The 25,259-nt window shown below is 36.2% G+C and overlaps 1 protein-coding gene across 2 annotated transcripts in view; it reads right to left on the reverse strand.

Moving 5' to 3' along the window:
• Positions 1–18,847: 18,847 nt before the first annotated feature.
• The window catches only part of GFRAL (GDNF family receptor alpha like), an 83,238-nt gene continuing 76,826 nt past the window's right edge, over positions 18,848–25,259 (reverse strand). For both annotated transcript variants that reach the window (XM_078001281.1, XM_028847471.2), the window contains exons 10-12: positions 22,941–23,036; positions 22,768–22,840; positions 18,848–20,427 (exon numbers count right to left, since the gene is read on the reverse strand). In XM_078001281.1, coding sequence (XP_077857407.1) covers positions 20,364–20,427; positions 22,768–22,840; positions 22,941–23,036 — 233 coding nt within the window. In that variant the 3' untranslated portion in view covers positions 18,848–20,363. The remainder of the gene's footprint in view (positions 20,428–22,767; positions 22,841–22,940; positions 23,037–25,259) is intronic.

The following is a 25,259-nucleotide window of genomic DNA, read 5'->3' on the forward strand; positions in this document are numbered from 1 at the left end:
GGTTCAAGTGATTCTTCTGCCTCAGCCTCCAAGTAGCTGGCATTACTGGTGCCCACCACCACATCCAGCATTTTTTATATTTTTAGTAGAGATGGGGTTTCACCATGTTGGCCAGGCTGGTCTCGAACTCCTGAACTCAGGTGATCCACTCGCCTCAGCCTCCCAAAGTGCTGGGATTACAGGCATGAGCCACCACACCTGGCCAATTAACTCCAATTTTGAAAGAAGTTCTATTGTGGGTAAAATGCTATCAAACAGCATAGTATGCTATAGAAAAATCTTTTATGAAAGAATTCTTTTTATGAAAGGAAGATCAATGTGGCACACTTTGTTGTCTTATTTTAAGAATTTGCCACAGCCACTTCAACTTTCAGTAATCACCACCTTAATCAGTTAGCAGTCATCAACATCAAGCTAAGACTGTGCACCAACAATAAGATTATAACTGCATGAATGGTCAGATAAGCATTAGCAACTTTTAGCAATAAAATATTGTAATTAAGTTATATACATTGTTTATTTGGATATAATGCTATTGCACACTTAATAGATTATGGTATAGAAATGTAACTTTTATAGCACTGGAAAACCAAAAATCCATGCGACTTTATTGTGTTATTTGTATTATTGTAGTGATCTGGAACCAAATCCCTAATATCTCTGAGGTATGCCTGTATTAAATAATTAATACGACTTTGTGTAACATATTAATATGTCCTGCTTTGCACTGAATGATATACTTAATATGGAGGAATCTGAAAGACTGTGCTTAGAAAAGAATAAAGAAAAATAAAGATAAATCACTCTCAATCAGATTTTACTTGACTCTGTAGAATGTTTAGCAGGCTTAGCATTATTCAGAGTTCAACAAAGGAAATAGCTTGTGCATGGCTGGATCATTGTTGTAAGAAAGTAAATTCATATATTTAAGAATAGAACTTCCATAAGCTCTTGTCTATATAGACTTAAGTTAAAATTGTATGTCTTATTTTTTAGGAGCATCATTTAGAAAAATAAATTATGGTTTTTTTTTTGTTTTTTTTTTTTTTTTGAGACGGAGTCTCACGCTGTTGCCCAGGCTGGAGTGCAAAATTATGTTTTTAAGTTTCTCTCAAAGCACCTAAAACAGAACCCATAAACTTCTGTGTGCAATTATTTATTTGATGTTATTTGTCAGTATGTAGCCTTTTTCAAGAATATTGGGCATTAATCTGGACAACCACCTGTATTAGAAGTTTCCAAATCTAGTTATATAGAATCATGACAATGTGAAACAATGGCAAGTACTTAGGATGGAATAAGAATTTTATTGATTCAAGGTGCTTCAGCCCAGCTGTCAAATACAGCCTAGACTCCTTTGCTATTCTTTACCCTGAATTCATAAAAAATAGCATCCCCATAGGACAATTTTAATTGGAAGCATATTTTACTCCCATGATGCAAACTCAGGGTCACAACAGGTAACCTGAAAGATTGTTCCACCATATGTTATACCCAGAAAATATATTCCCCAAATACCATGATACACAAGGGGGCAAAAATTACATAAGTCTTAAGATAAACTTCCCATCAAGTCAGTTTACCATAACTGAATGGTTGGGTTTCAAATGAAGGAAAGATGCAATTTAGATTCTGGTATACATTAGGAAAATGAAAATTATGTTATCCACCTGTTTGAGGGCCTGTAACTTTTACTCTAAGCTGCGTAGCATGTATCAAGACATTCAAGGATGAGCTTAATACATGGTCATATATTCTGGAAATCAGAAAATTTTAAGATTTTTTTATTCAATAATTTAAATAGATACACTATTTTCAAGATAGACATTAAAAGATGTCTATTAGTAACATAATTATAGTTCTTATAAGAAAATGTGGAAGAAATTTTAATCAAGAAAAGGCATTTTCCTATTGTTTACTTATAAATATATTTAAAATAATTTCTGAATGTTGACAAATGCTTTATGAATTATTGAAATTTTATGAGAAAATTTTTAAAAATTTAAGCCTTCAAAAATGACAAGCTTCAATTTATAAGTTTTCAATTCTGATAAAGGTGTTTCCAAATCTTTGCTGTATAATTGTTGTGGCATGAATTGTTACATTCAAGACTAACAAATACCTACCTTTTACTATATGGTATAATCATAACATTAGAGTCAAGGTGATGATTTGCATATTGATTTTCTTTCCAATTCAGGATACCAAGTAAAGAGAGTTTAAATAGAAATTGCTGCCAAAATGCTTCATTGCTGCCATAGATTAATAGTGATTTGCAAAGTTATTTATGTAATTACGTGTTTAAGTCACCTCCATTTGGCTTTCAGCTCTATAAAGGCCAGACTTTTGTCACATCTGGGTCCAGCACAAGAACTGACACATAACAGTGTCCCAAAATTTGTTTAATTATCCACTCTGTGGTGCCATAAGAAATCACTCTGAAGAATAACAGTGGGAAACCAAGGACCACAGTGTATGGGAAAAGGAGAGGCACTTATCAAACTATACAGCTGCCTATTCAATAATTCTAAAATGAGTTAAGTCTTTGATTGGCTAATTAGGATGCCAGTGACTTAATCTAATGACTACAGTTCTGTATTCATGTGTAAAAGGATGGCATCTTAAAAAAGACAAAGGCAATATATTTAATCTTAATTCTCCCTTTGGTACTTTCTTATATATATAATTTAATGTACATAATTTTTCTGTTTCAAAAATCTGGATTTGACCTCTTTGAGCCATCCCAGTTGACCCCTTATTTTATTGGTCTTCTGAACACCAACTGATAGGTGCTCCCAGGTTGCAGATTAATTAGCTGCCACTGAGTGGTTATTAGCTTATTAGCAGCTACTTTGACCCATTGGCAATGATTCCTCAAGCAGGGTTAGGGGAAAACTCACTGCCATCAAACTGGATTTTCTTAACACTGCAATGGTAAAGTGGATCATTCAGCTTCTTATTGGGTTCTTATATTTAAAAATGCATTCCCCTTCTTTATCCCAGGAGAGGTACCATATGCAGGAGTAAAGACTGGGTTTAGAACAGAAAAATCCAGTTCCAATCTCAATTCTGTTTCTTACCAACTGTATAACTTTGAGTAAATGTCTTGGTTTCTCTAAACTCATTATTGTTCACGTATAAAATGAAAAAAAAAACCTAGTACATACCAAACAGAAGTCTGATGAGTATTAATATATAAATATTGCATGAATGATACATTGAATAATTACTTAAGTAAATGCAATCTATTTTGTTTGACTGTATTGTTATGCCCTGGTGTCCCTTGGCTTCTCTGGGGGAAGAGTACAGTTCCTTGCCTAGCTGATTTAGACAGCCATATGACTTGCTTTGGTCAAAGTGCAATCAGGGAAGATGTGTTACTCCTAGACAGAATTTTTAAAATGAAACATGTGCTTGGTCATAATCTTTAATTTCCTTCTAGTAGTATCCCAGAGAAAAGCTGTTTTGTCAGCCTTGGCCTCCCAGTGAAGGCAATAGAGCAGTCTGAGCTGACCTGTAATGGGCTTGGAGTGTTAGCAAGAAATAAACCTTTGTTATCGCAATCCACTGATACTCCATTGTTGCTTGTTACTGTAGAATAACCCAACCTATCCTACTCTATACACTTACCACTAGTAGCAGTATTATTATAAGTAATGGTGACAATGAAGGCAAATACAAACAGATATTGAAAAATAAAAATAAAAATCTGTACAATCAAGAATACTTTCTAAAAATTAGATGCAAACGGAACTCTAAGGTTTCTAGCAGCCATGTAATAAAAAAGAACATATCTAGATACTGGATTCAGTGTCTGTGATATACAAAGAAATCATTTACTAAAGGGAATCCACTACTTGTAGTTCAGAAATCTTAGCTTCTTATGGATCTTAACAAAAAGGATTATATTTGACCAGCCAATAGAATCAAATGTGGGGAAATGTTTGATTTGGGGTCTTCTCTGATTGATCTGTGGCAATGATAATAACAATGACTTGAAAGATGATAATGAGGCAGCTAGCTTATAAGGTCTATAAAAGTGTTGTCTTAGAAGTGGTTTTATATTTGAGGTTCTCTCTACCATAACACTCTTGTCTTCTACCTGCAATAGAGTTAATACAGGAGAGGAAAAGAGGTACAATTTTTAATACCTTGTAGCACCCTGTTCTTTTTTCCTGTCTTCTCACTTCTTCTCATTTCATTTCTTTCACTTGAACTAGCTTTTAATTGAGCCATTGTGTGTAGGTTATAGGAAATAATGGATCATCTTAAACCATTGGTATTTAAAATTTTTCCTTAAATTATGATGCTCTACAACTCTAAAACCAGTGAAGCAACAGTATTCATTACCCCAGGATAGGCTGCATACTGTCTTAGAAAGAAGAAGTCGTTGTTCAGTTTCAGCTTAAAAGCTAGTCTTTTCAACAACATTAAAAAACAGCAGCATTGAGAGCCACACTGTGTTGAGAGCAAGTTAGCAGTGTTTCTATATTTTTAAAACTTCCTTGTACATATCATGATCCTACTCTAGCAGACTTGAGTTGTAAAACCATACTAAAATTATAGTGCAAAAACCATGGAGGATATGTTGCAGGAAAAGACTGCAGTAGATAGGAACTTTCAATATTGGAGAAACTGAGGGTAGGCCTGTCCCAAACCCTTCCAAGATTACTTCCCCCTCCCCCATCACTATCCCTACCCACCCATTGTTGATCCCACCATGGGCTTGGGGTCAGGGTAGAAATGAAGAACAATACTCAAACCTATCTAAGTTTTGGGGAAATTCTAGTATAAGAGGGCCTTATTTCTTGCCTCTTAGCAAAGCTGTGCATTGATATTGAATATATTGCCAAATCAACATGGCACTGAGACTGCAGCAGGAAAGAAGCCATAGCTGAGAGAGAGGTTTGAAATTAGCTTCAACCATATATATCAGTGTGCAGAGAAAGTAGCTATTTTACTCTCCAGAGGAATGCAGGAGAATCGTGATCCTCTCCAGAGAGCCAGAAGAGTCATAGAACAAGGAGACATTGTATACAGAAGCCAAAAAACTGGGAGCCATGAAAAGAAACCCTGGTACCCCAATTATCAGGATGAACCAGCCCCTCCTCAGCTGGCTTTGCTGCAGTATGACAAGAGAGCAGAAAAGACAGTCACCCCACAGCAGAGAGCAGCAAAGATCCAGAAGGTAGCATGCACACCTCAGCATTCTCTCCTTTCACAAAGACAACCTCTTGGGGAGGGAGAAGAGTAAAAGAGATGAGTAAAAAAAAAAAAAAAAAAAAAAAAAAAAAAGAGTAAAACTTTGAATTGAGAATTCAAAGTTAAAACAGTTAATTATTCTACAGGGATTTAGTTAATATGCAGAAACATTCGGGTTACCTTTCTTGGTAATTTTAAGATATGTTTCTTATCAAGAGCAACAGTCTTCTGAGATCAGATTATGAATAAATATACCGAAAAATATTTACTATCTTTGGGTACATCATGTAATATATTATAAAGTAATAGTATAATGTTTTGATCCTTATTTTGTATGTTTCTTTGATTACACTCTCAGATGTTCCTGTGTTCGGCAAGTTATTGAATTATTAGAGGTGCCCCTGTAGTAAGTATAGAGTCAACAACATAAAAAAAAATCCCCAAGTAACATATTGCAAAGCAGAAGATGAGAATTTGACATTATAAAATGATGACCTTACAGAGAGAAAGATCCATTTGTAAAATTATGCTTCTTTTCCTAAAATATTTACTTAAAAATTTTTTATTCTTTGTATACTTTCACCTCCAAGTCACTCAAGGAAGATGGAAAACTAAAGTTGAAACCAGTAGCAAAAGCCAACTTCTCCAAGTGCTGCCTGTCCAAATAGGCATTACATCAAATAACTCAGATGAATGGTGGTATTCCTATACTTTAATGCTTAGTCCCTAATGATTATGATAATCTATAACCAAAATCGGGTTACAGTTAGCAATTTTATGAATGTTTATACACAAATATGTAAATTAGTTTTAATAGTTCTGTTTCTTATTCTTTCCTGCTGAATGATTCAAATACCCAAACATAGAATCGAATCCATTTTGGATGTGACTGAAAAGCAAAGTTAATTCTTAGCAAAACTTACTGTTATATACTTATGAACTTAACCCATGTTCACCCAATTTAGCAGTTGCAAATTTATAATAATTTCTAAATATTGTTTCTTGTTTGTTCAAAACCCATGCATTTCTCCAACAGGAACTGCACCAGGTATTGCTGATATACCGGTGAGCAAAGCTGAATAGGTCTCTGGCCTCATGTAGCTTGAGGATGTAGAGGGGGAAAGAGCTTAATCAAGTGACCACACAAATATATGATCACATATGTAATAATTGTTTTAAATAAGAGGTACATGGTGCTAGAAGAAGGGCTACTAAACTCGTCACAGAGGCCAGTGACAATTTCTCCAAGGAAGTGACCATCTAAATTCTGAGTTATACATAGGAATTAACTTGTGGAAGAGAGAAATAAGGATTCCAAATGGATGGTAAAGCTAATATGAGGGTTCACTGATAAAAGAATCCTATTTGTTCTAATGAATGAAAACAAGTGCTTTATGGCTGGAACCCAGTGAGTGAGTGGTTGCCTCATGGGAGAGGAGTCTGGGGGAGACAGATAGGGATAATCACATAGAAACTGCCTGAAGAACATTAATAATAGTGAGAATTTATAGAGCTCTTGCTCCACACCAACACTGTTCTATGCATTTTGTACGTACCAATTTAATCTTCACAACTTTATGAAAGAGGTACTATACTATATTTCTTCACTATACATAAGCAACAAAGGCACAGTTTAACTTGCCCCAAATCACCCAGCTAATCATTATGAAATAATTAACTTCAACCCCATGAAGTCTTGCTCTGAGGACTGTGCTTTCAATCACTAAGTTATGCTAATTGTAGCTTTAGAGCTATGGTAAGTAATTTACTCAGCAACCTGAAAGCACTGACTAGCCACTGAAACATTTTAAATAATACGTGGACAGGTGAGAATCAAATTGTCGGCCAGGTGCAGTGGCTCATGCCTGTAATCCCAGAAATTTGGAAGGCCAAGGCGGGCAGATAGCCTGAAATCAGGGGTTTGAGACCAGTCTGGCCAACATGGTGAAACCCCATCTCTACTAAAAATACAGAAAATAAATAAATAAATAAATAAATAAATAACCAGAAGTGGTGGTGTGCACCTATAATCTCAGCTACTCTGGAGGCTGAGGCAGGGGAATTGCTCGAACCCAGGAGGTGGAGGTTGCAGTGAGCCGAGGTCCTGCCATTGCACTCCAGCCTAGGCAACAAGAACGAAACTCCATCTCAAAAAAACAAAAAAACAAAAAACAAACAAAAAAAAAGTTGTCAGATTGGAGGGACATGCGTGCAAATGGGCACAAAAGTTAGGGAGCTATTATATTACTCTAAATAAGAAATGATGAAAACATGACCTAAGTTCCTATTTTAACTAAAACTTTTTTTTTCATGTAGAAACAAGTACCAATCATCAGACCCAAAGAAAATGGTTTTCTTCCTGTAGTAGCAGGCTTTAGAAATGCTTAGTAAACTGCGCCTATTTATACCTAGCTGTCCTTCAGTTGCCTATTTTCAACTGAACAAATCCATTATAGCCAACCACAGGGCATCAGGGAATCAGACAATTGTTCATCCATTTCTATTGTCTTTGAAAAAGGATTTTGTATTTATGTTTGAATATGAGTATCACTTGCAGATTTTCTTTTAGTACTTACTAAGAATAGTACTTCAAACCATATAATTGTGCAACATCTACAAGGTCACAGTTTGCAGGGGCTTGGGACATTGCTTGTTTCTCCTTCTCCCTTGACAATTTCCTTTCTCCTCCCCATGAGGAAACAAGAATTCATGTCTAATGATCTCTCCAGCGAGGGGCAAGACCGGCCACTCTGAATTCTTCAGACGGCCACAACATTCCAGCTTACGTTACATCAATTATTCCAAGATCCTTTAATCATGGTGATTTCCAGGACAAATCCAAGAGAGCCTCAAATGCTATGGGAAGGCCCAGCTTTCCAGACCAACCACTGCTGTGTGCTTATTTCTTCACTCTTTGTTTCTCAGTAGGATCCTGTCTTCCATTCCTCTTTGCCCTTTCAGATCCTTCCACTGGTTTCAGGAATTCACTCCTGGTTATTGGCAAACTTCCTTACATCTTCAACCTCTTCATGCTACTTTCTCCTTGCTCTCATTAAATTTCAGTTATACAAGGGAAATAAGTTCAAGAGATTTATTTTAAATATGGAGACTACAGTTAACAATATGTTGAATACTGAAAATAGTTGGGAGTAGTCTAAGTGTTCTTGCTACACACACACACACACACACACACAAAGCATGTGAGGTAAGGTATATGTAAAATAGCTTGATTTAACCTTTCCATACCATGTATGCATATCAAGACATTATACATCATAAATGTATACAATTTTTACAGAAGAAAAGCAAGAATTAGAGGGTGGACTGAGTCAAACACTGGACTCATGAATGAGAGGGGATTATAGGAAGCACAGTAAGTGATATGGTTTTGCTGTGTCCCCATCTAAATCTCATCTTGAATTATAGCCCCCATAATTCTCACATGCTGTAGGAGCGACCCAGTGAGAAGTAACTGAATCATGGGAGTGGGTCTTTCTCATGCTGTTCTCGTGACAATGAATAAGTCTCACTAGATCTGATGGTTTTATAAAGGGGAGTTCCCCTACACACTCTCTCTTGCCTGACACCATGTAAGATGTGACTTTGCTCCTCATTCCCCTTCCACCATGACTGAACTGTGGAACTGCAAGTCAATTAAACCTCTTTCCTTTATAAATTACCCAGTCTTAGGTATGTCTATTAGCAGAATGAGAACAGACTAATACAGTAAGTGAAGTAGATAATAAGGAAAAAAAATAGCTAACCAAGTTTAATGACATTCTCCTCAATGATTTGGGGTATTCTGAAGCAGAAATAAGGAGACACATTCTGGAAGCAGAAAAGGGAATCAAGACGAATATAAAACCCACCTCAAGGTCATGACATACATGAGCTGTGGGAGGAAACTGCCAAAAATTAATGGGACTACGGGGTAGAGTGTCCAGGCACCAGCCATATTGCAGTTGGCCCAGTGGTATGGTTCTTAAACGTTAGTCCTCATCAAAATCACCTAGGGGGCTTGTTAAAGACAGCTTTCTGGGTTCCACTTCCAGAGTTTCTAATTTAATTGTTCTGGTGGGGTGAGAATCTGCATTTTTAACAGCTTCCACATGATACTGACCCTGCTGATCTGGAGGCCAAGCTTTGAGTACCATTGATTTAGTGGCTTTCAACTCCGTCTGCCCATTATAATCACCTGAGAAACTTTTAGAGTCATTGATACCCATGCTTCTTCCTAGAAGTTCTGATTTAATTGATGTGTCATGGTCTGAAGCATTGTCAATTTTTTAATCTGAGGATTGACATCTCTTTATTCCCTTCAACTTCCTGTATCTGGTAACCACCATTTTACTATTTCTAAGTTTGACTTTTTTTTTTTTTTTTTTTTTTTTTCCCACACTCCACATGTAGGATTGTGCAGAATTTGTCTTTCTGTGCCTGGCTTATATCACTACTCTTATCCTTGGTGGCTTTAATATTTCCATACATACCCTGACCTCTTAGTTCTTGTCCATTTCATTTATATTTTCTCTTGATGCCCCCTCCAACTCAGATGACCATTCTAACACTTCTAGTGACTATAACTTCTGAAATTGATTTTATTCCATCCCCCATTTTTACCAGCTTTCTCAGACTGTTAGCAGTGGAAGAGATTTGAGTTACCATGAGTTACTGGCGGTGAATCCATACCAATTCCACAACTTCAGTCCTTGCCTCCTCAGAAGAAACAATTCAATTGAGAGGCATACAGCAGAAAAAGAAACCAAGGCAAGTTTCAGAGCATGAATGGAAATCTAGAAAGGCTTTAGAACAGGAAAGAAGGGAAAATTCTCTTGAAAGAGACCCAATCAGGCACCTGAAGTTGGAAGAAAGAAAAGAGAGCAAAAGAAGACAGCAAAAAAGGACCTTTAACCTTGATCTTGGGACTTACAGACTCACCTCTTTCCCATGATTCTTTCCATAGGGTGGGCTTTCTGCATGCCCAGTACTTTCCTTGTCTTTTGGGACTGAGCAGGCGCCTTGTGTTTAGGAAGTTATATGCAGGCCCATCTGAGGCCTTCTTCCTGTGGAGCGTACCCCTGAAAGAATATACTGCACCAGTTTTATCTCTTGACGCGCATGCCCAGGGAGTGTGCTTCTCCTTAGGGCCTGCGTTTAATTAACATTCTGATGTTAACAGGTGTGGACCATCAGGAAATGGCCTCTCCGTGGTGCTGCCAAATTATCATTTTAGAGAGACAGAGATTTTTAGTGGGTGGCAGTAGAGCCCTCTCCTGCCACGCTCATGCCTAATAACTACCTGTACCAAATCCAGCATTTTTCTTTCAACAACTCTTGATTTCCAGTGAGACCACCATGCCTTGCTGCCTCAACTATCTTTAACTGTCCATGAACCGTTTACTGTATTCCCATCATCCACCAGAAGGGCTCAGTATTAAACCATGCGTTTGTAGATAACTTCTGCTGCTGCAGCTTCTTCTCTCTGTCGAACTTACTTCAAAAAACTCCAGCTATGGTAAAATCTAGCGCTCTGTATCTAATGGAGAAAAATCACTCAACTATACTGACATATTTTGTGGTTTTGACCAAAAGTCTCAAAAATGTCAGGTGATTTGAGAAATTGTAATCATTACCTAGTAGAAAATTCATATACCTCTTACTAAAGGCTTCATAGATATTAACAAATTTATTCCTTTCAAACCCTGAAAGGTGAGTGCAATTAATTTATTTGTTAGGGAAATTAGCAGGACATATCCCTTTTAGTTGAGAAGACTGAGGTTCAGAGAAATTAGGTAAGTTGACCCAAATCATAAAACAAATGAGTCAGTGAGGATTTGAATGCAGGCAGGCTTAGCAATATTGCTTCTCCTATATCCCTAGTAAATTTATTTCCCAAGATAGCCATTTCACATTCTATCTCTTCTCACATCTCTAACATCTTCCTCTCAATTCTGTTGATGACCTCATACTTTACAGAAACTCCACATAAACACCCATTGTAATGCTCCTCTTGAGTGCAAAACTTCTCACAAGTGTTGTAAGTATTCATTGCCTTCATTTCCTCATTCCTCAGTCTCTCTTCAATCTACTGCAACTGGGCCTCTGTCTCCACCACATCTTTAAGATCTGTTTAAGATCTCAATGACTTTGCTTCTACCAAAGCCAAAATTAAATTCTAGACCTCATTTTATTCAGTCTCTTGCCAATATCCGACATTGTTGAACATGCCCTCCATCTTGGAAATCTACACTTTTGGCTTGTTTCTGCTAGCTTTCATTTCTCATTAGCCACCCATTTATAGTAGCCTTGCTTTCTCACTTTCTCATCTTCCTCTTCCAGACCACTAAATGTTGTAATTATCCAAGTTATTTTTTGGTCATTTTCCATCTTTTATCACATTTTTTTGTTAAGTGGTTTCTTCTATTGTCATGATTTTAAATAACATTCATACACTAATTTGAGGCAGACTTTATTATGGGTCTCTACTTTCATATAAAAACTGCCAATTAAAAATATTTGAACAATTACATCTACTTTAAAATACAGCTGGATACAAACAAAAACAAAAAGATCAAACACATATTTTCCTTTTCAGCTAATCACACTCTAAAAGCCAGGCACGGTGGCTCACGCCTGTAATCCCAGCACTTTGGGAAGTTGAGGCGGGCAGATCAGGAGGTCAGGAGATAGAGACCATCCTGGCTAATGCGGTGAAACTCCGTCTCTACTAAAAATACAAAAAAAAAAAAAGAAATTGCTGGACCTGGTGGCGGGCACCTGTAGTCCCAGCTACTCGGGAGGCTGAGGTGGGAGAATGACTTGAACCCAGGAGGTGGAGCTTGCAGTGAGCCGAGATCGCGCCACTGCACACCAGCCTGAGTGACAGAGTGAGACTATCTCAAAAATAAATAAATAAATAAATAAATAAATAAAAATAAAGATAAAATAAAATCTTGTGTATCCTAGGTTTTCCCCATTTCCTGTATCTGTTACATCAATAAGCATCACTAGGTTTATTTCCGTCAAAATGTATTTGTGAAAGATAATTGGGTATTAAATGACTAATAGAGTTGAGCTAAGCCAGGCACAGTGACCCATGCCTGTAATCCCAGCACCTGAGGTCAGAAGGTCAAAACCAGTCTGCCCAACATGGTGAAGCCTCATCTCTACTGAAAATACAAAAATTAGCCCTATGGGGTGGTGGGTGCCTATAATCCCAACTACTCAGGAATCTGATGCAGGAGAAGTGCTAGAACCCAGGAGGCAGAGGCTGCAGTGAGACAAGATCAAGCCATTGTACTCCAGACTGGGGGACAGAGCAAGACTCCATATCAAAAAATAAAAATAAAAAATAAAAAAAGTTGAGCTAAATTTGTAAGCTATTTTCAGAGCATTCTATTTATTGCCTGTTGCTAACTTTCTTGAGCTTGTTCCCTAACTGTTATGAAAAAAGGAAAACAAGATGAGAGAAAAGGAAGAAGAAAAATAGAAAAAGATTAATACTATGATGAAAGAAATTTGCAATATTTCTAAGATGATAAGGTAAATGAATAATTATATAGAACAACATTTTGTTTATTACCTAGTTGCATGGTTAAAATAAGAACAAGTACAATAGAACAGATTACTTCATATGAAAAATACTTCATTATACAATAAACAATACACCTGTATTTCAATATTGCTGCCCATAAGGACTCCCAGTTCTATTCACCACTACCCTATACCCCATCCCCAGTTCCATCAAGTTTCAATGCAATCATGAAAATGTTAGATAAATATTTATCTTCCAATCTATCATTTCATTCTGTCAAACTCCTCAAAATTTATCTCCATGTTCTTTCTCTATTATTGAGATATTAGGGGCAGTAACACATTCTGTTTTCCTTTCCTACTACATATCTTTAAATTCTAATATTTTATTCCTATCACTTTTTATTTGCAGAGACTAATTTTGATTCATCCAAGAGAATACGGTATCTGTGATGACAGTGCCTAACAAACAACTATTTTAAGTTTCCACTTTTTAGAAGTTTATTTCCCATTGTTTCCTTTTATATATTGTATCTCACCTTTGGCTTCTAAACACTCCCCTCCTGTTCTTTATGGTATACTGATTTGACATATCTTTTTTACTACCTAGGAAGCATTTATTCCTTTACCCTTTCTGAGCTACTAAGGCAAAGGTGTCTAACCAACACGTAAGTAGTCTAAAGAGTACTTTTATGTGGAATGGAATTTTCAGAAAAGAGGAGTGTATTAGTCCATTTTCTTGCTGCTATGAGGATACCTGAGACTGGTAATTTATAAAGAAAGAGAGATTTAACAGACTCACAGTTCCACATGGCTGGGGAGGCATCACAATCATGGTTGAAGGTGAAGGAGGAGCAAAGGCATGTCTTACATGGCAGCAGGTACAAGAGTGTGTGCAGGGGAACTTCTCTTTATAAAACCATCAAATCTTGTGAGACTTATTCATTATCATGGGAAAATCCCACCTCCCATGATTTAATTACCTCCCACTAGGTGCCTCCCATGTCACATGGGGATTATGGGAGCTATAATTCAAGATGCGATTGAGTGGGGACACAGCCAAACCACATCAAGGAGAAACCCAGGCAGTGGTGATTCCTCCACTACTCACTGTATTCTGCAACTCAACTGTCAGCTGCATAGCCTTTAATCTCTTTCCTTCTCAATGAATGAATGATCCCCAACTTTCTGCAAAAGTTTTCATTAAAAAGTGATATTTATTTTGCTAATACAAAACAATAAACTTTTTTTTTCCTAATAGACAAATTTTATTCATTAGTAAATAGAAAATTCTGAATTGGTAGAACTTGAACTCTTCCATAGATGTCAACATAGAGAAACACTGTCTTAGGTGTGGACTATTTAGTTCCAAATAACAAAATGAAAAGTAGAACTTAAACCCAACTAATCTGATTTATTTGTTTGAAGCCATTTTACTTTGTATCTAATTGATGAAGTTAATCTAGACTTTGGTAGCATAAACTATTGGCTGCCTACCCAAAAGCCCTCTCCTGTTCATCCTTGCTAATAGATTTTGTTTGGAAGGCCACCCTTCTCCTAGGTAATTCAGGGTCAATTCTGACTAGACTAAGTCAATTAATTTGAATTCCTATGTTTCTATATCTTCAAATAAATCCTGAACTGTACCATACACTCAGCAACTGTAAGCATGGCGGAAAAGAAAAATTCAAGTCCTTGAAGATATCATTGAGCCATTAAGTTCACCAACCCTACAGATGCTTTGGTCTGGAATTTATGTTATAGGAATTATGTATTTTTTATTAAGATTTTTAATTACAGGTAAAAGTATTCCAACTCATACATGTGATTCAGACATGCAAGTTAATACTTTAGAGAAGACTATTGAAAATAGGTATTTCCTGGTCCTTTTTTAAAGTATAAGAAATCACATAATTACAGCTGGCGATGACTGGTGATAAAGCTTAGAATATTAAGATGGAAGATTCAGAAATCTGATATATCTGTGCTCAGTTACCACTTTTCTGCTCTGAAGCTTGGGAAACTGCTTAACTTCTTTAATTACCAGGGTTTTTGCTTTTTATTTTAATTCTGTAAATCGACAATTGGCAGAGAGTTTGTGTCAGGATTAAACTACATAATGTATGTAAAACATGTAGAATAATCTTACATAGTTTAGTTGCTTTTACTATTTTCTGTAATCCCATTGATTAAAATAATTATATTGTAATGAGTCTGTGATGTTTGTAGATATGTGTTCCACCTTTGAATTTATGACTACTCCTTTTCTTATGTTTACATTTCCTTTTTAATACCTTCTGCTACTCTTAAGAGGCATATTATCTTCAATATTCACTAAATTAGAATTTTCAGACAGAAGAGTAAAAGTTGCATTTGTTTCCAAGTATTAAAAGAATGTAACACATGAAATTAAGCATTTAATTATGTTGACCTTATAAAAATAAACTTCTGCAAAACCAGCAATGTAACTTACATTAGAAAAATCAAGTGAAATCTCAAAAATATTTTAACGTAATTTTGTTTCATTGCCACCCTAAATAAATATATAGAATTATTCTGTCTTCCAATATTATTTTATGGAAAGTAATAGACAGCTTTTGGGTAACCAGGAGAATATGTTCTCCTTAACTTCTTTTAAGCATGTATAACCATAGAAAATAAAACATGTAAGTTTTACATTAAAAAGCACTAAGCTGTGAATCAAAAACTGTGCTTAATATGTACTATATACATATATCCAAAGCAAACTGGGTTTACAAATGAAAATTTTACCTGAAAGATGTCTGTTTTATAATTGTTTTTATCTAGACATAAAATATTTAGAAAATATTTTACCTAATTATGTCTCTATTGCCACTGGTGTAATTTTAAAATTATATGCAAATATTAAGTAGTCCATTATACCCAAGATAGTTATATAATTCATAGAAACATTAACGTAATTATATGCACTAGATGGAGAAGCTCTATAGTTTTATGAAGTTTTATGACTCTGTTATCTATATTTAAATCTGACAATATTGCCAAAATAAAATTTTAAACCACTGTGTTTTAAAGGCACGTTTCCTTCTTAGTAGAACCAAGATTATAAACAACCGTGTTATGGAAACTCTTATTAAAGATACATTTATTGCAATTGACTTGTCTGAGGTTTTGGAAACACCAATTCTACTACCCTAAATTTTGGAGTGCAATCAGTGTGGTCTGAATAGACATTGAAGCCTCAAAAAGGCACTTTGGGAACAACTTGGGAAACTCAAGTGCAGTAAATCATTGCAGCCCAGATGGTATTCATCTCAGAGTTCTGAGGGGAAACAAGTTGTGAAAGAACAAAGCAAGCAAACAGGGATACGTAAAAATTGCAGTGTTGGTTCACACAGGGTACATGCCAACCTGGCACTGCCTTTAAAGCAGTGGTGCCATCGTTTGACCATTAGTCACTCAGATTTGATTGTTGCATTTGTTGAGCTCACAACCAGAAAAATTTAGAACATTTTTATTCTAAAAAATAAAAAAGAAATATTCTATTCACTCAAGTCATTTGTATTCATTTCACTGTACATGGCAATGAAAAGGGATGCATGTTTTGATAACCTCAAGATCTGTTTCTCAGGACTCTCACAGGGAATTCAAAAGTAGGAACAGACGCAAGCCTCAGCTTTGGAGTAATCACAAAGTCCCTGTTTTCCTACTGCCCTAAAGCCCTTTCCAGACAGACCTTTCTGACTCACCTTGCGGAATTTCAGCTGGTACTGATCTGCTGACTCTCGGGTCCCAGGAACACCTGTGGGTTTTATGGAAAGGATTCTGTGAAGGGAAAGAGGCTGTGGGTAAATATGCAGAAGCAGCTAGGGGTACAAAAGCTTATTAGGAAAGAGACAACTCTGGAAGGAATTTCATCAGTGGTCAAATTATTCTGCAGGGAGGTCTGTGATCTGTGCCACCTGGTGATCTGGCTGTCCTTTCCTACATCACTTCCCCCCCGCAGAAATCACAAGGGTAAACTTGCTTTCTCATCTAGGATGAGAGAGATGTAAGGAAGATACTGGACACCTTGAAATTTAATGGTTCTAGCTTGATCCCACTTACCAGTGCCAGAATCATATTTTCCAGTTGACTATTAGGTGATTTCACATGGATATGTCACTGTTAGGAAGTCAATTGATCTAAACTTGAAATATTTACCAGTGTCAGTCAGGGAACCAACAGGAAGTAGATGGCATACTCCAATTAGAACAAACTGCAAGTTATCTGAAATTGGTTGGCTCTTAAGAATGCTTGATTTAGATATTCTTTATACAGGTGTAGGTAGTTGAAAAACCTCAAGGCATAGTCCAGTAACTCAGGTATGGCAATAACTGAGCTGTCAACACCACTAAGCCTGCAGGGAGAAGGCCTGGAAAGGTTTATTGCCATCCGGGAGAGATGTGTGTAGAAACGGCCACACTGATAAAAACACTTGAAGGAAACAGCCAGCCTGTGGGGACATCTCGGCGAGGAGTCCAGGAGAATTTCTCCCCCATTTTCTACCATATCTCACTATTGACTGAACCAAATGGAAGCCAGAGGACAAAGGGGCCTATGTTGCATAAATGTCAGCCTCCTAGGGGTGTATGACAGGTGGAGGAAGATTGGAACAGACCCTAAAATAACTAGCATATTCCCCTTTCCCATTCCAAGTTCCAATTGTATGGGCAACAGGGTTTACCTAATGGCACAAATCAGAATATACTCAACACTCATTCCTACCATGATCCTTACAATCTCAACTCATACAAATATCTGACTCCAAGTTTCCATTGATTCTGAATTGTGAGATTTATGAAGTGCCTTCCATTCTCTCACATCATTGCTAACTTTTCTCTTCACATCACTCTACCATCACTCCAGCCTGTTCACTTCTTTATGGCATCTATCACTTTCAAAAATTACCTTGTTTACTTTGTTTTTCAAATTTACTGGAACACTGTCCTCAGGATTGTATCTCCAGTTCCTAGTACAGTGGCTGATACATAATATATGCTTGATAAGCAAGTATTGAATGAATAAATTAGTGCAGGCTTCCAATATTTATCAGCTATTTTAGTACACTTTAAAGCGCCTCTTCAGCATCCGTTTTAGTCCTTTATAGTTCACCATTTCTATGTCTGCTAGCATAACTTTTTTTATTCAAAAATCTCCTTAAAATTATTTTGCAGCACTTTGCAGGATTCCAAATGAAGCAATTCTGTCACTAAACACTTATTTATTGAGCATACACTATGTGCTAAGGAATAGAAAACAAAGATGAGCCAACAGACTCAATCAGGGTGCTTACAACTTGCTAAGCAAAAATAATAAATGAAGCTGCGTCAGTGAAGTGTAGTAGTCTAAGATGGGGGAGGACCAGGTGCTGGGAAGCACTGAACAAGAATCCTTGACCTACAGGAAAGGAAATGTTAGGAAAGGCTTCCCAGAGGACTGAAGAATAAAAGAAGACAATGAAGATGGGGACCACATCCTAAGAGGCCCACACTCCACGTTTATAGTGTCTCCTTAGCCTAGTATCTCAGTGTCTTAGTCCTGATGTTTACTAGCTGTATGTCCTACACTTTCTCAATTTGGACTCTCTGCTCCAGAGACAGGTGACTATTTAGTGTTCCCTAAATGCTTCATGCTGATTCCCCCTTCTGTGGTTTTGCCTACTTATTCCTGCTGTCCTAAGAGACAAAATTCTGTTTCTTAGGGAAGCCATCCATTTTACACTCTGTTCTCCCCTTCTCTGCTCAACACAAGCATGTTTCTAGAAGCAACTTGACTTCTTTTCTCAGTTTTCCAGAGAACAGTTTGCATTTTCCCAGACATTACCAAGCCTAAATTAAATGTCAGTGGTTTGGAGAAGGAAATCCCTGCATTCTCTTCACGTTAATACTCTGCATTAGCCACTGGAATATATAGAACTCCTTGAGAAAAATCTGTAACTTATCGATTTATTCTTCTCTGTTCTAAAAGATAAACGATGGCTTCTCAATTATTTTGAGTAAACATAGCCAAATGTTAACTTCAAATTTAATTTAATGTAGACAGTTTAATCTGAAGTGTAGTGAATAGCAATAGAAATGAGACCAAATGAGCAGAAAATATTTGAATTTTAATTGTAAATATGCCATGGTTAGTATGATATCCTCAGGTTATTGAATATTTGTGCTTCTGTTCCACTAAAGATAATACAACCTCATGGTTATTCTGAGTAATAAGTGCTAGTATAATTGCAGGCAGTTGAAAAGCAAATATGTATTAAAATTCTAACTAATAAACGTATTTTCTACAATTTTCTAATCACAATTATACTCTGATGTCAAACCAGGCCAAAAGTCACAGTATAGGAACATTATAAAAAGTAACAATTATGATGTTACTTTATTATTGCAGAAGTTCCTCCTAATTAGCCTAGAAAGATTTAATTCACAAGAATCTATCATTATTGAAGCGCATATTGACTTTTTAAGCCAGTGTAGTTGTTTTACATTTTATGGGAGTAAAATGAAGATATCAAGGTGAAAAAGTAAAATTCAGTGGTATTCAAATTACAAAATTCAAACTGACAATGTCACTTCCAACTTTTTTAAGGATTTCATTTAATCAAATATATATAGGAACTTAAAGTCAATGCTAATACGTTAGTGACTGATTTCAAAATGGTTGAAAATATACAAATAACACAGACACTGGATATATGTATTAACTTTTTTCTCAGAAAGTTAATGAGAACTTAAGTAATTGATCAGAAAACCTGGTATGTCATATTATGATGCAAATAATTAATATTATATGGGTTTATATTCATCATAAAGCAAATTCTGCAAAATGTGACTTGGGATAACATTTTTTGCCTTAAAGGGAAACTTTATTTCTATTCCAGTGTTGTAAAATATACCACTGTATATTTTTTCTTGAGTATTAAGAAAAAAATAACATCATCATGCCATATTATTATACTTAAAGCAATATTTTTCAGTCTATTTTAACATTTTCTTTCTCGATGACAGATGGAATAGTGTGTTGACCAGCTGTAGGATTTGCTTTAAAGAAAGTGATTGTTGGCTCGACGTGGTTGCTCACGCCTGTAATCTCAGCACTTTGGGAGGCTGAGGCAGGTGGATCACCTGAGGTCAGAAGTTTGAGACCATCCTGGCCAATTTGGCGAAACCCCATCTCTACTAAAAATACAAAAAATTAGCTGGGCATGGTGGTGGGTGCCTATAATCCCAGCTACTCAGGAGGATGAGGCAGGAAAATCGCTTGAATCTGGGAGGCGGAGGTTGCAGTGAGCAAAGATTGAGCCATTGCTCTCCAGCCTGGGCAACAAGAGCAAAACTTCACCTCGAAAAAGAAAAAAAAAAAAGAAAAAGAAAAAGATGAAAAAGAAAAAGGGAGGGGAGGAGAGGGGAGGGGAAGGCAGGGGAGGGGAAGGGAAGGGAAGGGAAGGGAAGGGAAGGGAAGGGAAGGGAAGGGAAGGGAAGGGAAGGGAAGGGAAGGGAAGGGAAGGGAAGGGAAGGGAAGGGAAGGGAAGGGAAGGGAAGGGAAGGGAGGGGAAGGGAAGGGAAGGGAAGGGGAGTGATTGTTATGGGTCCATGACTCCTAATGAATCAGAGTTCTCCAGGTACTTGGCTCAGTGAAGGATCTCTTGCTTTACTTGATATTCTGGAAGTTCTGTATAAAAGTAAAAGTAAAAGTTAACAACATGCCATTTTAAGGATTTCACAAATGTGCTGTGTGTTTGCATTTTTGCTGGAGTCTGCACCCTGGAGGAAAAAATTAATCAAGTTCCAGAATGTAAAGTCCCAACAGTAAAATATCGTATTGTCTTTCTAGGGAGCATCACACCTTTAACTATGATGTCCAAGTAATCATTTTTTAAAAAGTCCTTTCTTTTCACAAATATTTAAATTTTTAGTTGTTTCTCTGCAAACTTCTTTGAAGGCTCAGGGCTGTTTGAATATAGCATAACATGAAACAAATGCAACTACCTTATTCTTTACAGAAGACAGGTATTCACGTGGGTTAGGCCTGACCATCAGGTGAGTGAACAATGTCTGAAACAGCAACCATTCTTTCTTTAGGGAGCATTATTTATCTCCAGGTGTGGGGCAACACAGGTTTTGTTGCCAATGATGCTTTTGTTTCAGTTTGTTCTTTTTATAATTGCTTCTAATTTTGTCTCTTTTATCCTGGGCTTGGGGTTTTCAGATTATACATTATGATAAATTTTAAATTATATGAAAATAATGTGTAACTAAATACAAATATATTTAATAGTATGAATAACTTGCTTTAAAATACACATTAGAATAAATTCAAAATATTTGTCCATAATAACACCCCCACTGCCATCCAAAAAAGCGATATGCCTTCTGTGCAGGTGAGAAAAAATATGCAGTTACAGCGAATACATAGGGAATTACGAGTAGTCTATACCTTATACCTGTAGCACAACAGTAATATCTAAAAACCAATGAGATCATGGAACAGGTGTAAATCTTATACATTCTGTGTGTAGTTAAGAAGTGAAGATTGAGAACCATTAAAGATGTTTTTGCTGGGCCAGAAAACTGTCCATATTTTTTGGTAACAATGTTTGTCATGGAATATCTAGGCAAGAACAGTAACTAAACAGTGTTCTCAAGTACTTAAAACCAAATCAAGTAAACCTTAATAAATTCCAAATGCTATTTATCCCTCTTAGCAATGGACTCTAATTATTTGTCCTTCAAATCAAATGTTAGAACCCATGGAATATCTTCTCATACAAATATAACTTTTATGGCCTTGGAGAAAAGTAGTGTGTTTGGTACTGGTTTTAGTTAACATCAAATTAAATGCTTAGAGGGGTTGGGTCCAAACAGTGGATACATTTTGTTTACCTGGCATTGCGTTTAAAAATCAATAAATTAGAATGTCCATATGTACCTGACCTCTTGGTATCACCAAACACCTTCTCATGCCAGTCTTTTATTTGCCTAATTGTCAAGGCCTTTTGAAGTCTGAGATCTCTGGAGGAGCAAGATATGTTTACATGCATTGTATGGTTGACTGAATTAATCTTTCTAGGTGTCAAATGTTATGAGGTAAATCTCCAGTGAATACTTCTGTTCCTCTAAAGGCCCAATCTTACTGATAAACATAGTTTGTGTATGTACTTACATGTATATATGGCTGTATACACACTTATGTATATTTCTTCATTAATATTTATGCTACTCAAATTTCACAGACATGTACCCATATGTATAAGGAATAAGCAAATGAACATGATTGATGTTTAAATATGAACTTTTTTTAAAATTAAAGGTAAGTCTACACTATTTTATGTATAGTCGTAGATGCTAAATAAGTGGAAAAATTTTAAACACTAGACATTTAGAAATCTAGAGGTTGATGTATATCTCATCTCAATGTCTCACATGCCTGCTGGAGCATTACTACATTCCAGCAATAAAAGCAGCCAAGATTTGGAGAATAAATTAATGTCAGGCAATGGTAATGTCTTTCTAGGGGCACTCTGAGGCTTTATTAAACGTCTTTTTCAATAATTGCCTATTAAAAATGAGTAAAATGTATTAGCATATAAAAATCAGAGTGAATAATACATCTTTAGGTAAACATAAACTGCATGCAGTAAACAATAGGTCAGTTATGTGAGCCTATCAATCATGAAAATGATTTGAATAATGAATGCAGCAAAGTTCAATTTGGATTTGGTAGGGGAAGCCAAGGGGAGAGATTGATAAGAGTTTAATTGGAAGGAACATACAATGCACATGTGCTTATAAAATGCAACATAAAAAATCTCCTATGATCACATTTCCCTTACGTAGGAAGACTGAAAGTAACGTTTCCATGGACCTATGCCACATAAAACTTGATTTAGTATGTCTTAACAGAGAAGCTTTCATTCTCAGGCTCTTTGTAAGCTCAGCCATTGTGCAACATACTTTAACACAGCTAAGTGACTCCCTTTCAGACCTTTCCTTCTGACTTATATTCAGTTACCTAAGCTTGACCATAACCAAGAGAAGGATTCCACAGGTGACTGTCATGCACATGGCAGCATAGATTACTTCTCCTAGGAAGAAAAAAAAAAAAAAGGTTAAGAAAAGATAGCCACTGGATTTTTAGAGGAAATAAATAATATAAATATTATAGAGGATTGATTTTTAACTGACCATTGAAGGGGGACTGAAATCCAGTTAAAGTGATTTTGTTTGTATGTTTTCTTGTATACAATGCCATGCTTTTGACATTAGACAGGGTTGGATAATCTGAAAGAAAATCACAAAAATGAGATTAAAGTAGTTACATATCATACTTTATTTTAATTTTATGGATTACAATTTGCTTTATCTTATAAGGCAGCAGTTTATTTCTATTACATTATTTTAATCTGATAGATTTGAATAAAACAATTTTCTTAAATTTTAACATCCTGTTTTTCCCCTTTTAATCAGATAATTTCCCTATATAAGCTTTTATTTTTTTCAAACCAAGATTAGTACAATGATTACATTTTATAACATAAATCTTATATACAGACAAGAAAAATAAAAGATAGCAACTTTAGGCCATCCTTTGGGATATTGAAAAAGATCCTTTCTTTACAAAAGTGATTGTTTTAATGTACCCCTGCACTCAGATACTGGAATACCTAGTTTTGCTTAATTCCCTTGTTCTGTCTCTTTTTCTCTCCGTTAGCTAAACCTTCAGTTTCTCCTGTTAGCTATATTTGCCTCCCTTCAGAGCTATTCCTGGCCATTCTGAGGCGCTAGTCTTCTTGGTCATGTTTCTGAGAAATACATTCCCATCAGTTTCCAATAGCCTCACAACTCTAGAAATCATGCTTTAGAGTGGCCAGGTCATAAAAACAAATCTGTTCCTGTGAGAACGGTCTTTTCTCTGGCTATTCTACTTTAACGACAGAAAGATACAATTGTTAAAATTAACTGATAGATCTCTTTTAGGTGATTTTTATCAATAACTTTAAAGTGCAATCACTCCTAGTTTTCCTTAATTAGAGACAAATATGGATGTCAAACATACCAATAGTTTAGTAACCAATTTATGTAAAGAAGGTAAAAGTTGGTTTTGAGGCAGTAAGAAAAATGAGATAAAGCTTTCACTTTAGAGAGGTTTTGCTGTCTTCTGTCATAGATGTTTCATTGCATTTTTGAGACCTGACACTATGAGTAGACAGTTGTTTACAAAAATGGAAGTATCAAACAGTGGGATATTATATCTGATGAAAACTAGTGACAACAAGCTCTGAGCAGGAAGGGAGATAAGAAAATCTACAGTCAAGCATTGCTTAATGATGGGGATATATGCTGAAAAATGCAGGCTTAGTCGATTTCGTGCTTGTGTGAACATCATAGAGTGTACTTACACCAAGGTATAGCCTACCACATGCCTAGGTTATATAACATAGCCTTTGCTTTTAGGCTACAACCACGCACAGTGTATGCTATTGTACTAAATACTTTAGGCAAGTTTAACACAGTGGTAAATATTTGTGCATTTAAACATCTAAACATAGAAACGATACTATAAAAAATACAGCATTATAATTTTATGGGACCACTGATGTATAGTCTGTCTGTCGTTGACCAGAATGTCCTCATGAGGTACATGACTTTATGACCAAATGTTCCACTCAGTTCTCTCTCCACCCAGGGCTGCTGCTGTTCAGAAGACAGCTTATTGGGAGCCAAGATTTGAGCACTGTGTTAACAATAATCAATAGACTGATACATTGGAGTTTCAGACCAGTAATAAACCTCCCACAGTGGGTCACAAAGAAGCAGCCCAATACAGGACTAGAAAAGTAACTGAGAATTTTGTCATTAGAAAACTCATTCTCAGGGGGTCTGAACTCAAACACAGTTAAGGCATTTTTAAAAACAGTTTAAGCCTCCAACTTGCATATTGGATTATCATCTATTTAAGAAGCCTCCAGTGTGGCTGATGACTGTAAAACCAGCACTTTGGAAGGCTAAGGTGGGAAGATCACTTGAGCCCAGGAGTTTGAAACCAGCCTGGCCACCATAGCAAGACCCCATCTCTAAAAACTTTAAAGATTAGCTGGGCATGGTGGTGCACACCTGTAGTCTAAATTCTCTGGAGGCTGAGGTGTGAGGATCACTGGAGTCCGGGAGTTCCAGATTGCAGTAGTTGTGATCAAGCCACTACACTCCAGCCTGGGTGAAAAAGCAAGACTCTGACTCTAGAAAAAGAAAAAAAGCCTCCCCCTTGTTAGAATGAAAAATAAACCACTTAAAAATGTAAAAGTAATAGAGGTAGAAATTGTGAATTATTTTTTACTTTGTGATTATAAAATAACTTTTTTATTCACTATAAAGTTGAAAGGGGAAAATTGAGAAATTTTAATTTAATTTTAATTTTTTAATAAGGGGTCCTTGAAAAAAATTAATTGTAATCACATTGATCATATAGACTTTTAGTAAAATAAATGATCACAATAAAATTGTGTA

Source organism: Macaca mulatta, chromosome 4 (genome assembly GCF_049350105.2).
Source record: "Macaca mulatta isolate MMU2019108-1 chromosome 4, T2T-MMU8v2.0, whole genome shotgun sequence".
In the NCBI taxonomy this organism is placed as follows: domain Eukaryota; kingdom Metazoa; phylum Chordata; class Mammalia; order Primates; family Cercopithecidae; genus Macaca; species Macaca mulatta.